The 13,711-nt window shown below is 44.9% G+C and overlaps 2 protein-coding genes and 1 non-coding gene across 4 annotated transcripts in view; 2 read left to right on the top strand and 1 right to left on the bottom strand.

Moving 5' to 3' along the window:
- The first annotated feature begins 351 nt into the window (after positions 1-351).
- On the top strand, positions 352-2,900 carry LOC108234838 (DNA damage-inducible transcript 4-like protein). The gene is made up of 3 exons (XM_017414336.3): positions 352-508; positions 635-757; positions 1,701-2,900. Exons 2-3 carry the CDS (start codon positions 676-678, stop codon positions 2,192-2,194), a joined length of 576 nt encoding a protein of 191 aa, XP_017269825.1. The 5' UTR covers positions 352-508; positions 635-675; the 3' UTR covers positions 2,195-2,900.
- A 6,476-nt stretch (positions 2,901-9,376) lies between these two features.
- spag17 (sperm associated antigen 17) overlaps positions 9,377-13,711 on the top strand; it is a 34,868-nt gene continuing 30,533 nt past the window's right edge. For both annotated transcript variants that reach the window (XM_025005557.2, XM_037976590.1), the window contains exons 1-8: positions 9,377-9,590; positions 10,140-10,283; positions 10,481-10,540; positions 10,654-10,782; positions 10,905-11,055; positions 11,860-12,054; positions 12,143-12,303; positions 12,455-12,601. In XM_025005557.2, the coding sequence (XP_024861325.1) occupies positions 9,480-9,590; positions 10,140-10,283; positions 10,481-10,540; positions 10,654-10,782; positions 10,905-11,055; positions 11,860-12,054; positions 12,143-12,303; positions 12,455-12,601 (1,098 nt within the window). In that variant the 5' untranslated portion in view covers positions 9,377-9,479. The remainder of the gene's footprint in view (positions 9,591-10,139; positions 10,284-10,480; positions 10,541-10,653; positions 10,783-10,904; positions 11,056-11,859; positions 12,055-12,142; positions 12,304-12,454; positions 12,602-13,711) is intronic.
- Positions 13,384-13,455, bottom strand: trnam-cau. Its single transcript has one exon. It is a non-coding gene; the product is annotated as a tRNA-Met (tRNA).

Raw genomic sequence — 13,711 nt, 5'->3', positions numbered from 1 at the left:
AATGCTTCTTGCATAAAACTTTGGCATTAATTATTGTTGTCAACTGTCTGATCTGGAAATTGAGGTAAATAAAACAATAAAACTTTCAACACATGCAACAAAATAGAAGCCTAATAAACCATTTTGTTATAAAAAGGCACCAAATATATAAAAATTATATTTAAGCGGCCAATTTTAAGCTGAAAGCTTTGACAAAATGGCCGTTCTCAGCTCCGAGCTGCAGCTCGACTTCTGCCACATAGCAACGCGAGCGCGCTCCGCAAATCCGATTGGACGATTATTCAACTCCTCTCGGCCAATCGGGTGCGAGCTACGAAAGGCAGCGCTACGGAAGCCGCGCTCTGATTGGTCGGGAACTCTGCGCAGCTGTGTGGAAGAAGCTATAAAGATTATTCAGAAGTTTGTGGCCGCCGCAGCGTTTGTGTGACAAAACGAGTGAAGCTTCGACTTTATTCAAAGAAAAACCCATGTGAACTAATATACCTCCTGTCTACATTGCGTGTTAAAGGTGAGTAGCTCGTTATTTCGAGTTTTATTCGACCTGCGTGGGTAATTATAGCGTTTCAAGCTGCCTAAGTGAGTAGTTTATCGCTTTGAAGAGACGCACTGACTTGACCTTTTTTTTTTAACTCAGGCAGCTTTTATTCAAAAAGCAGCCCATAATAACAGCCAGCCATGGTCGCCACAAACAAAATGAAGACCAAAAGCACAGAAGGTCCGGCTGAGAGGGGCTACGAGCAGGTGTGCCTGGAGAAAGGTGAGCGTCCAGGTGTGTGTGTGTGTGTGTGTGAGCTGCATGGCTGCAGCACAGGAGGGGGAGGGATGATGATGATGAGGAGGAGGAGGAGGAAGAGGAGGAGGAGGAGGAGGAGGAAGTCATCCTGTCAGCCTTTCAGTGCAACAACAACAGCAGCTTTTCCAGATGGGGTTCAGTCTCGTGTTCATCCTTGGCCTTGTGTTCCTCACTCTGTCATCCTGAACCTCTTCAGTTTATTTATTTATTTGGTTAAGCTAATTATCTTGGACCCATGACTCATTCAGACCTTTTAAAAAAAAAAACAGCTCCTAACGATAAATCTGACTTTTAGCCACGTTAAAACTACCAGCCTGTCACAAAAACACAACCCGTTCCCGTTTATTCAGTGACTTTTTAAAGCGTTTGAGTTTTTTATGATCCTAACAGAGTTTCCGCATCAATAAATGATTGTTCCCGTCATAACCGAAAGCCTGAACTTCAGTTTTTAGTTCTTTTTTTGTATTCTGTTGTTGGATACTTTAATTCAGGGGCGCCGCCAAGCATCTGCTTAAAGGTCTGACGTCAAAGCACCGCATGGCGCTCGCCGCCTTTCACGCCACGGTTTTGGTCCATAAGAACCTTATGAGGAGAAATGTTGGCGGCGTGGCCGTTCGGATCAAACTTGGACGAAGACTTGCTCGGACTCTCAGCTACCACCACACCAAATTTTAGCTCAACATCTGTGAAACTGACTGGCTTACGGACAGTTTTTGTGTTTGCTAATATAAACTGTGGCAGCCATCTTGGATTGGGTTGAGTCTGAAACTAATCAGTCGTAGATCTGCAAGTCTCATTAAAGTTCCTCCAGAGATGATTTACTAACGGACAGGGGAGGATGATGTCATCAGGAGTGATGTAATACGTTCTGGATCCCTAAAACATCCAGCTTGTTCTGTTTCTCCAGAGTTGGACTTCTGGGACCGCTGCCTGGCCGAGCCCCCAGTGGCAGCGGCGGACGTGACGGAGGACCGGACCTGCCAGCAGCTGGCCCAGATGCTGGAGAGCTGCCTGTCCCGGGCCAAGAAGACGACGCTGCACTGCTCCTCGGTGCTGGTGCCGGAGCAGCTGACGCGGCGGGTGGCACGCGACGTCCTGCGGCTGGCGTCCGGCGAGCCGTGCGGCCTGCGCGGCTGCGTGCTCTACGTGCACCTGGAGCTGGAGAAGGGCTGGAAGCAGCTGGAGCGCATCGCCTACGACGCCTCGGTGGTGCCCACGTTCGAGCTGACGCTGGTGTTCAAGCAGGACGGCGCGGCGTGGCCCAGCCTCCGGGACTTCTTCTTCATGGGCTCGTGCTTCACGCCGGCGTTCAGGCACGCGCTCAAACTCGGCCCGGGTTTCCGGCTCGTCAAGAAGAAACTGTACTCCTCCTCGGCTGGCACCGTGATCGAGGAGTGCTGAACTCTGCGGGCGGACGCGGCGTCGCATTTTCTACGGTGTTTTTTTTGTACCAAAGTTCAACCGTTAGCCAGAAGTAAAGGTAGAAATGAGCCCAACGTTTCAGAATTTGGCTTCATTTCCTCTAAAAGTTCCTTTTTTTTTAAATCCTATCCTGTATGTCGGAGGTTTGTTCAAGGGACATAAATTTGTTGCAGTTTTAAAACGATTATTTTTTTTTTTCTCAGATGAATATGAAACTGTTCGAGCGGCACTTCCTGCAGGCTCACTCCCGTTGAGACACTTCGCCACCTTGTTGACGCGTTTCCAGACGCGTTGAATGTTGATTAAACGCACCGAGGCTGATTTCAGGGCTGCAGATCGTTGGTTTATTTATTTATGTATTTATTTTTTTGGTACGAACTCGTATCTCAACGGAACACTGACGCCTTAACTGTCCTGGAAACGGAACGTTCTCCTCTCGGATCACAGCGACAACTGTTTCTGTCCAAACGTTTGTTTTATTGTTTTATTTCATACAGCCTCCTAAACAGATGCACTTTTTCCCCCACAAGGCAGAACCTTTAAATGGAATAAAAAGTTTGGTTCACCTGAATTTTTGAAGGCTTGTTTGCTTGAATCTGTTCTCTTGGACTGTGAAGGAAGTGAGTTTACCATTTGAGGCAACTTCCTGTCTATTAAAGAATAAAGTATTTAAATATTTTACTCATTTAGTTGAATGAATTCAGTGCTTTTTGTCTTAAATACAGCTACGAAAATAAATAACTTTTGCTTTTTAGCTGGAAAAGAAAAATCTTCTTTTTGAGTTTTGGTATTCAGGTTCAGTCGAGTCTACATGTTTGGATGGACCTTCAGATCCAAACTGCTCTGTGTGTGTGTGTGGGGCCTTCCTCGCTGTAATTAACCTCCTTAACTTCTCCAAAGGTCACGGAGACCGAACCGCGAGAGTTAAATTACTTTGACTCCCCTGTGAGGCATTTCAGTCATCCTCAGGTCAGCCTTGGTTTAAAAACATTTCGGACTTTGGAAACACAAAATATGTTACTGTCGTGGTTTCAGACTTCCTGTAGCGTAACCAGTTGTGCAGGGATGTTATTCCTGTCAGGTTGGTGAAAGGATCCAATGGAAGGTGCTGCGAGGATAAACCTGTCCCTCTGACCAGCTCTGTTTGAAGTAGTTCATATAAACCAGCTACTGGAGACTCTAATCTGTACTGTTGGCTATTAAACAATGTGTATTTGTTTATTTAAGAAGGGACGGCACACATTAATCAATATGTAAATGAGGTAAATGTAGCAGAGTTATCCAAAAAGCTCGTTGAGTCACTTTAGTGTTTTATTTAGTTCAGTTCTTTCATGTTAAACTGAGGCAATCCCCTCCTAACGCTCCTTTATTACAGAACCCCCTTGGTACAACAGGTCCAACACAAAGGTTCCTACCCCAGCCTGATACCTTCCACCCAACTTGGAGGATCTCCTGTAAAGATCCGACTAAGAAACCCATCCAAACTGTGACTAAAAGATTTACACATTTCCTAAAGTTAAAGTATCCGTACATCTGTTCAAGTACTTCCAAATCCATCTTTTTCGTAACTTTTGAAATATATAAAACTGAAACTCGGTGCATGTGATGCACAACTTTTTTTTTTTTTTTTTATACCAGAACTGATCATTGTCTACCTGGGTTGTTGGTTATTCTGCCCCTTTGGTCCCTCAGTTCCTTTTTCTATGACTGAACAAAGTCTTTCCGATGTGATTCAAGTAGGACATGTCTCTGGATTGTCCCGCTCCACAGTCGGTGCTTCTGGTGGATCAGCAGGAGCCTCTGGTTCTTCCGTGTGTCCCCCCCAGGTGTCTCCATGATGTCGGACCTTGGCGAACCTGCCTCAGACGCCTCCGTCCCTCTTGTCTTCACGTCTATGACCTGGACTCAAGTGTGGCGCGTCGAGTGCTCGCGATGGTAGTCTTTGTTTTCGTCTCCGCTTGTGCTCTGTCATTTCAAATGTCTCCAAATCCACACAGGTTGGACTTGTCTCCAATGGAATGACAGGAATAATCACCCCTGTCCTCCATGTTGGACTAGGAGGCCATGATGGAAGACTCTCCACTGTCCTGCCCGTCCTCTCAGCCTCCCCGTCGCTGTGAGGGGACACCGGGGGACTCCAGTCCCGTTCAAAGTGTTTCAAACAATCAGGTGAGAACTGCGGTCCATTATCTGAATGAAAAATGGACATGAAGTCCTCAGTCATCGTCTCTGATGTCGTTGGATGTTAGTTCAGCCACTTCAATCTGAAGAACCGTTAGACAACCAGCAGGTAGGGCCTGTCTGCTCCCACCAGGACCCGGGAACTTTGCGGGTAACGTAGTTCTCCACCAGTTTTATCGCCTCTCTGATGGCTGTTGATGACAGCTAGGGGTAAAAGTACCCCTTCAGTGGCGTACGTGTCTGGACGTTTAAGATAAGTCCCTTCAGGTTGGGTTATCTACAGTGTTTTGCACGCTTGTTGTACAGTTTTCAACAGGAGAAAAGGCCGAGGTATCAAACCCCTCCACGGAGGAGGGGTTCTGGCGTAACTAACGTAGCTTCAGCCTCGTGGAAAAGTACTGAAAGTCTTTTCCCAGGAGGCTGCAGGAGCACAAAAGAGCTCCACTGTTCCAAAGCTCGGACGCTGAGATCCTCGGCGTCGACGCGGTTCACCTTGGCCTGCGTGGCACGCCACGGACCCCTCGCGCCCTACGCCAGCAGATGTTTACGGACTTCTGATCCGCCTCTCCGCGCCTCCTCACGGAGGGGGGTCGAGGGGAGGCCGCAGAGTCACAGGATAGGCCTGTTTTGTCTCGGCGTCCTCAGAGATATGCCGGGCTTGATTCCATGTTTCCTCCCGGACTCTGCACAACAGCCTCCTCCTTGGAAAATGGAAATCTGATAAACTTGGTGGAGGAGGGGGGGGCATGTCACGCTGTGTGTTTGATCTGTTTACCTCAAGCTTGTGCGGATTCAGTGTCAACAAGGCTGTTTCCTTTTGTGTTATCGTCTCGGTTTGTGACATTTCCAGATTGTATCGTCGGATCTGGTTTGTTTGTGTTTTCCTCCACGGATATAAGAAACCGTTGGCCTTTTGACAGGCAGCAAACGTTCACGCCCCCCCACCCCCCTGAAACAGTGCCGACCAATACAAGAAGAATACTTAATCAGCACAACCTGACAGATATCCATAGATGTAAATGTCTTGGCCTTAGGAAGAATAACTTCCTGCCGATGTTTTCTGTAACGCTCTAAAATGATCTCCTCACTCGTCCGTTCAGAACCGGACCTTTTCACCACCTTTCAGGGAGATTTAAAAGTAACTTTGACTCTATCAGCCCTCCATTTCTTGTCTTTTAGCCATTCCTTGGTGAATAGCTGCTGAACAGATGACTCATGTTATGTAGAATTTACAGTAAATCAATAAAAATGCATTTTTAGAAACTTTTATTTGTTTGAGGATGCCTGCACGTCGACAGTGAGCAGCACTGACTCCTGTTTGGTGCCGTTTATCAGATTGGACGATTGAATTCTTAAGAAACAAGACATTCTGGCCATTTAACGATTTCTTCATTTAACAAACAGGCGCCTCAGAGGCATGGGGAAGAACCATACGCAGCCACAGCAGCCTGGCTCCTCCTCCTCGTGTGGTCACGCCCCGCTGTGGGACGGCGTCCCGTTCTCCGACTGGCATGGTTGTCGGTCGGTCTGGAGCGAGCAGCACAGCCCACAAACGTGGCGCCATTTAATGGAATGGTTCGTTACAGCGCAGAAATAACCGACCAAACACAGATTTCCTCACTTTTTCCTACCAAATTTACATGAAAATACAAAGTTCGTTCCAGAAAATAAGACTCTAAAGTCCTTTTTTTAAAATTACCAAATAAAATAATTTAAAAAAAAAAACAAACACAGTTTAAACGTCCTTTTTTTTTTAAACTTGCTTACGCTACCAACAGCACAGATGAATCCAAATGCTCTGAGGTCTCCATCTGGAGAACGATGACCTGAATAATTGAGTTTTAATTTAATGTTTGGTCATATGATTCGTGAGTTCTGAAATTTCAGTCCGACTCTGACTCGGGTCATATCTGATCCGGCGAGTGGAACTTCAAATCTGCTTTTTGCCAAACTGAGCGCTCGAGATAACTTTACTCACAAAGTTTGACTGAGAGTAGAACTGCTGTCATTTTAATGAGCTGCATGTTAAAAGCACAGGAAAACTGTATTTATTTAAAAAAAAACAAATTGCATATGCATTATGTGAGGTGGGGTTCTGTGGAAAGGTTAAGAACGATAAATATCTTACCTGTTGCAGATACCTTTTCAAACAACCAACATTCACACTTTTGTGTTTTTATTTTTTGCAGTTAAACTACTTCCACATCCTTTGAGCTTCTTGAACTGATCAGATATCAAAACGTTCAGTTTGATCTAAAGTTCTGCGTAAAAACTTTTGTTTTTGTAACTTTTATACTTTTTTAAATATTGACCTTTATTTACAAAGATTTTCCCCATAGAAATACACAAAGATCTCCTTAATTCATTCAAAAGATTCTCTTTGAAATCTGCTTTAGCGTACTGACTCTATTTTTGTCCTCTTACCTTTTTGCTAGTTTTAGCTTTTAGCTACTGTTTCTCTAATTTACCATTTAGCTGCAATTTGGCTGTGTTTTTGCTTAAACTAAAGTTTTTGCTAATTTTATCTCTTAGCTACTGTTTGGCTACTTTCAGCTTTTAGATGTTGTTTTGCTAATTTTAGTTTTTAGCTATTGTTTCTCTAAATTTAGCATTTAGCTATGTTTTTGTTGTATTTTTGCTTTAACTATAGTTTGACTAAGTTTTGCTTTTTGCTATAGTTTTGCTACGTTCAGCTTTTAGATACGATTTTGGTAATTTTAGCTTGAAGTTATTGTTTCTCTAATTTTAGCCTTTAGCTACAGTTTTGTCGTATTTTTGCTTTAACTAAAGTTTTGCTGATTTCATCTTTTAGACACGATTTTGCTCATTTTAGCTTTTAGCTGTTGTCTTTCTTTTTTTTTTGCTTTCAGCTGCGGTTTGACCGATATCAGCCTTCCGTTGTGGGTTTTCGCTCCTTTCATCCTGCAGCTACAGTTCAGCTGATATCAGCTTCTGTTCGGCTTGTTTTCACTCTTTATCCGGCTCTAAAGCACGTCCCGTTCCTTCCCCCATAAACAGTTCCTGATCTCCTGAGCCGTTGATGCGTCAGGTTTTCCCAGTGTTGGTCCCTCCTGTCGCCCCCCCCCCCCCCTTCCTTGGGTCAAAATGACCCGCGAGGCCTCCGGTTTAAAAATGAGGGCTTTAAGTATCAGGTGCATCTTTAATAAACCCTCATGACTGCTGCTGAGTGAAACGAAATCTCCCTGAGCGCCGCATGATGTGTGACTCGAACATCAGAGGCTCCCCAAAGAAATGTGGGTATTTTGAGCCGCTGCCATTTGCAGCTCCACGGTCTGAGTGTCACTACAGTGTTTATGTAGCTGCTGTGTGACCTTTGGAGGACGCCGCCTCTGGAAGGCTTTACTGCTGGCAGCGCCTCCGTGACTGATGACCTGCTGGCTCCAAACGTGGATTTCTCTGGCATCTGCCAGCTGGGTGTTGTCCGTCTGTCGTGCTTTTATAGGGGCACTGCAGGACGAAGCGAAACACCTTCACAGCAATGCCCCCTTTTACATAACCGTTTGGAAGGTACGGGGTGGACATTTGGACATCTGGACCATTTGGTGCATAGAAACACTCTAATAAAAAGAGCTGACAGAGAAACAAGAAGGCCCTTTATGTTCAGATGGGAGATATATTTAGTTTAAATGGAGATTTTTGAACTCCACAGATAAAAAAAGAATCTTATATGGAAAAGGGGATGCATCAGAACAATAACAAGAAGACAAACAACCATTTTGCTCCAAGTTTCTGGGTTACAGACACTTCTCTCTTCAAGCAAATTTAAAAAAAAATCCACCTTTTCTCCCCTAACAACCGCGCGAACACCAGAAATTGTCACGAAAATCGGTCATAGGTCAGGAAGCTCGTACCACGGAAATGAAGAATGCGTGTTAATTATTTTGTTATGAGTTTTTTTTGTGTTTTTTATTCAAAGAGCGCCTCAGTTAAACCCACTCAGAATCCAGATTCAGGTTTGTTTTTGGTCTGAATCATATGTTTTTTTAAATTCTGTTTTGTTTAGTTTGCAACAAAATTAGCAAACCTACCCAACGGTTTCGTGGTTTATTATAAAACAGCTTGGAAATATTAGTATTTAAGTGCTGAATTGTATCTGCAGACTCACTAAAAAGAATACTAATGATGTTTTGGAGAACCGCCGCAGATCGTCTGATTGCTGTAAGTGTGTGTGGGTGGACTGAGGCGTACACAAAAACCTTTTTACATTTCTCCCTTCATTATCATCCATTTTTCTACGCACTGTCTCTATATGGATTCCACTTGAGTGCTGTTTAAATTAGCATTCAAATCACCCCTTTTCCTTACATAACAGGTGGCAAGGCCACGTCGCCTGAATTATTATGTTTCAGTAAAGATTCCTGTTCTAGTTTTTCTGGTTTCACAGAAAATAGCTTCAGAGATGCTTCCTATTCTTGCTGCTATATTGATTTAATCGCTCTCTTTTTAACAATCATGATATTGGAGACATCTTTCTGGCTGATAAAGAAGATTTAAACTGCCTGAAGAGCAGTTAGTGTACCTGTGAGCTTATGTTCGGCTACGTTAGGTGGCATTATTTATTAGATTAACCCCTTGGTAAATGGTGCTGAGTACTACAATGGTCAATAATTCCACAGACAGTGATTTAAACAGAAAAACATTGTAGAAATTTAAAGACTATATGGAGTTTAAGGCTTAAAAACAGGATGTTTTGGGGGCTCTCAAACGTTCTGCTGCCATCTAGTGGACATAAAAAGGATAAAACCAACAAACTGTTTTTTTTTTTAAATTATTTTTCTGATGATTTAGAAGAAACTGTAATGTACTATAATATAGTACACAGTAAACGCACACTTTTGAGTTTTATGATTCAGTCCGTAATTTACTTTCTACTAAGACAAGACGTGCTTTTATTGTGAAAGTGGGTTGATTTCCTGTGGTCTGGTTGCTATGGGCAACGCAAACGCAAAAAAAAACCCAGGCTGTCTGACTTAAATTTATTTTTTTAGCCTCGAAGTTGGTCAGTTTTTGTAGCGATAAATGTCATTTTACTTTCCCTAAAGCACTAAAAAAGAGAAACAAAATGCCTCCAGCGGGTAAGAAAAGTTCCGCTAAAAAGACCAGTAATGCTGCCGGACCCCCGCCGGCGAACAAGAACTGGGAGACCGGTCTCGTCAAGGCTCAGTTTGAGGAGGTTTGTCCATTTCAGCTGCTTCTTTTTCACATTTTTTATACTTATACTGTGAGCTGGAAGCGTTGTTTTGCTGTATAGTTAATATAGTGTCGAGCGGCTCGTTATTTTTTTAAGCTAGCAGTTGAGCTCTGTATTATTTATATCGCGAGGTTTCACTGCAAAAGTCTCCTCGGGACACTTTATACGAAGAGCCTAAAGGAAACTGCAAATAAATAAATAAATATAGTAATTGTATGAAGTATAACGTACAAGCGGGAAAAAAACCAACAACCGATAAGCGTTTCTGAGCTTTTATTTTGTACAAACCGGAACTCGTGCTCTGCTGTGACGTATTTTCCTAAAATCGAACTTCTTGTCTGTAAAAAAAAAAGTGCGTCGTTTTACGGGGTTTTGTGTTACATTTAATATTAGTTCAGATTAAATTGTAACATAAGTTGCTCCCGAAGGGTATTTTTGTTAAACCTTTTAAAATAAGCGCCTGTAATTAACTCCTAACAGGCCCGTTGAGCTTAATTGATCTAATTGTTTCCATGTTGTGAGCCTCCCCAGGACTCATGGCAGGCCTGTGTCTCTCTGCTGGCTGGGAGAACTCCAGAGGAGGAAGAAAAACTCATCGGTCCTCTGGTTTTGGCTGTGCAGAAACCTCAACGCAAACTTTTCTCCCTGATATCCTGGAGCAGCACACTCATGAAGGTGCCTGCGGTTGTGTTTAATGGAAGCAAACTGAAGTTAGGAAGGAAATCTGAGCAGTAATTAAGTCTTTAACCCTCTATGTGTCCGTGGAGCTTGGTTTAGCAAGTCAGAGAATTTGACAGATGTTTTGAAATGCAAGTATTTACCATTTTGTAGCACTCGTTTTTATTTTGTCCAATAAAACATTTGCATTACAGATCCAGGAACTGGGGAATCCCAAAGCGAAAAAGCCCAACGATCTTCCCATCTTCTGTGAGGTAGGGATGAATTTAATCGGCGCCCTTTTGTAATGACTAGCGTTGTATGTCACAGTGTTCCCGCGGTGTACTGTTTGTTTTGGCGTATTTACCTAGACGTGTGTCTGGTCTAGGTCACGGAGCCCGCTAAAGTGTTGCTGGATGCAGGGGAGGAGATTCCCAGTGACCTGATGGCAAAACTGCTGAAGTTCCAGCTGCTGCAGATCAAAACCATCGACATGCGAAGGAGGGAGGCAGAGCAGGTCAATCGATGGTTTTAAACGTTTCCCTGCATTCAGACTTGACTTTATTAGGGCTGCTGGATGTTCGCCTGAGGTCTTATTTAGTTTTTTTTGTTTGTTCTATTTGTAAATTTCATCTGAAGATTGAGGGACCGAAAGAAAAGGTTCCTCCTGACAGCAAGGCCAAGGGTTCTGCCAAAAAGGGAAAAGCTCCGTCTTCAGATCCGGAACCTTCCAAGGAGAAGAAAACAAAACTCAGACACAGGGATGATGTCGAGCCACCGACATTTATTGGTAAAAATACTGTTGTATGTTTATTATAGTGGCTTTATGCTCGATTGCTTTAATTTTTTTTAGGTGATGGGTTCTCCATCCATCCATCCATCCATCTTCTACCATTTAACTCTCCGTTCACTCAGTTTTGAAAACCCTGTTGTCTAAGTCCACTATTCTTTTCTTCGCACATTTAGGTAGATAATGACGATGTGACATAACAGTTTCCTCACTTCCTTTCTGATTAAAAACAGAGTGGCTGAAGGTGCGCCCTGCTTTGGGGCTAACGTCGTAGCATTTATCACTGCCCCTGCAGCCTACGCTGAGCGTACAGACACTCTTAAAGGAACCACACCACTACTTCATTGTGTCGTTTCGATGCATTTCAGTGAAGCATGGCGTCGGGGCTCGATCCGGGTTGTCTTATCGTTCAATCTGCTGCTTAAGGTGTTTATCCTGATGTTGGTCTCGATCAGTGGTGTCCAACCCTGGTCCTGGAGGATTGGACCACCGTCCTGCAGGTTTTAGATGTTTCCCTGCTCTTCAGCAGGTCATCAGGTTCTGCAGAAGCCTGTTAATCACTCAGTCATTCAAATCAGGTGAGTTAAAGCAGAGAAACAACTAAATCATGCAGGATGGTGTCCCTCCAGGACCAGGATTGGACGCCACTGGTACAGCTGGTTGTTTCATTTTGGTAAGTAGTTTTCATCTACAACCCCTCTAAATCGCGGGGTTCCTCCCGGCTGCGTTTTAGGCCCCGTTTCTTCCCATCGAATGCGTTTGGACGACAGCTCCAATAACGAGAGCTTTTGTTTGCCTCATCAGATGACGAGCCAGAGTGTGGTCCTCAACACTACGTCCTGTTGGTGGGCTTCAACCAGCCGCAGCTGGTTTGGAAGCTGGACGCCGTTGGCGTGCACGTGGCGAACGTCATCAAACTACGCTCAGAGCAGACCCGCGCCTCTGTGGAGCAGCAGGACCTCGGCGGCTGTGAGGAGAACGGGCCGAGCCTGGATGCAGGTTGAGAACTCTCCCCCGACACGGAAATCGTCTCCTGACTCCTGAACAGGTCGACTCGTTACTGACGCTCGGCCACTCTGCTGTTTAGAGGTTTCTGTGAAGGCGAGGAGGCTCGACCAGTTCTGGACAGGTCTGAGGTCTGTTTTAGAGAGCGCGCCACCGGACTCCAAGCTCCACGACGTGGCTCTGCTCGAATACGCTGTCCTCGACGTCGCGCTTCCTCTCCAAACGCAGGACGCCGAGGCTGAGGTGAGAAGGGCCTGACGGCTGGATCTCGTAGATCTCTTCTTCACGATCAACCCCCTTCATGCCGTTTTCCTGTCTTGTTCACGTTTGCGTTCGGTCTCCCGGCGTCTCTGAGCCGGTGTGTGTTTGAGGCACTCGTCTTTAATGTTTGCAGCTGGAGCTGGGAAGCGGAATCTTTGGGGGCGTGGCTAATCTCGTCTACGACTGTCTGGACTGGCGCAGGCAGCATCAGCACTATCGCGACAACCTCGAGCTCCACGCAGTGCCCTCTGCAGGCGGGCTGGACTCCCAGCCGCTGCAGGTAAACACACACATTCATGTTGCACAATAAAAATAATCTGAGATTATTCAGATTTTACCACAAGGGTTCCAAACAGAACAGCAAATCCCACCATGATATTATGTATTAAACAAAAAGCAAAGCTGTGTGGGGGGAAAAAAAAAGTCCATCTGTGCTGCTTTTATAAGTCCCGGGTTTGAGCTCCATCTACGACTCTGCAGGCCTCAGTTAGCAGCTTAAAGGTTAAAGGTCACGACGGGACAATTAGAGGAATTGGGTTTGTTAAGCTGAATGAGCCACAAGGTTTCTGGGGCAACGCCCTGTGGACAGTTGAGCCCATATCAGCGCAAACGCCTTGAGCACGGTGGTGGAGGGGTGATGATTCGGGCTTGTGCCACCGGACCTCGCAGCCGATGGGTCGACCCTGAACTCCTCTGTGGACCAGAGCTGAATGTGAAGCCGTCTGTTCGACAGCTGAGGCTCGGACCGAACTGGGTCACAAAAACAGAATGAATTTATTTAATTCCTCTTTTTTTTTTTTTTTTTTTCTTGATGTAAATCACTTTTTTTTTTTTTTGGATGATTATTTCCTCTGGTAAAAAATCAGCTGGAAGGATTTTTACTGAAACCTTTTTCTACTTTTGGACATCCTGTTATGTTGCGTAACCATGACAACAAGCGTTGTCAAGGTCTACACTGACATTTTTTTATCATTAAACTGAGCTTGTACACGCACGTTGTCAAAGAAAACAAACCTGTTCCTTTCAGTTGTCCAAACGAGCGCCGGTTAAAAATCTGTTTCCTAGCAGAGGATGGTTTCGATCCATCGACCTCTGGGTTATGGGCCCAGCACGCTTCCGCTGCGCCACTCTGCTCCACGCAGCAGCAGCGACACGGACCCACTTTAAGCTGCTCGGTGGGGGGAGAGGGGGGGCTGCAGCTGTCGCCTGTCAGCCGCGGCGCACAGAGCAGCTCCGTGTGGCGCCGGTAATTTCCTTTTCATCCATTCACCGTTGAAACGAGGACTCAGACCGTCGCTGAATTTAAGAGGTTTTATTTCACCACAAACCCCAAAATAAGACGCGTCTATTGAACACATATTGGTTTGTTTTAGTTACATAATCGCAATTT

The sequence above is a fragment of the Kryptolebias marmoratus genome, linkage group LG7 (genome assembly GCF_001649575.2).
Source record: "Kryptolebias marmoratus isolate JLee-2015 linkage group LG7, ASM164957v2, whole genome shotgun sequence".
Lineage (NCBI taxonomy): Eukaryota > Metazoa > Chordata > Actinopteri > Cyprinodontiformes > Rivulidae > Kryptolebias > Kryptolebias marmoratus.
Note: the sequence above shows the minus strand (reverse complement) of the source record. Positions and strands in the feature narration are given on the sequence as shown.

Excerpts from the sequence above, each read along its gene's own strand:
- LOC108234838 (XM_017414336.3), top strand. The coding sequence starts at position 676 with ATGGTCGCCACAAACAAAATGAAGACCAAAAGCACAGAAGGTCCGGCT. Across the intron at positions 758-1,700 it reads GCAGGTGTGCCTGGAGAAAG|AGTTGGACTTCTGGGACCGC; the intron begins GTGAGCGTCCAG and ends CTGTTTCTCCAG.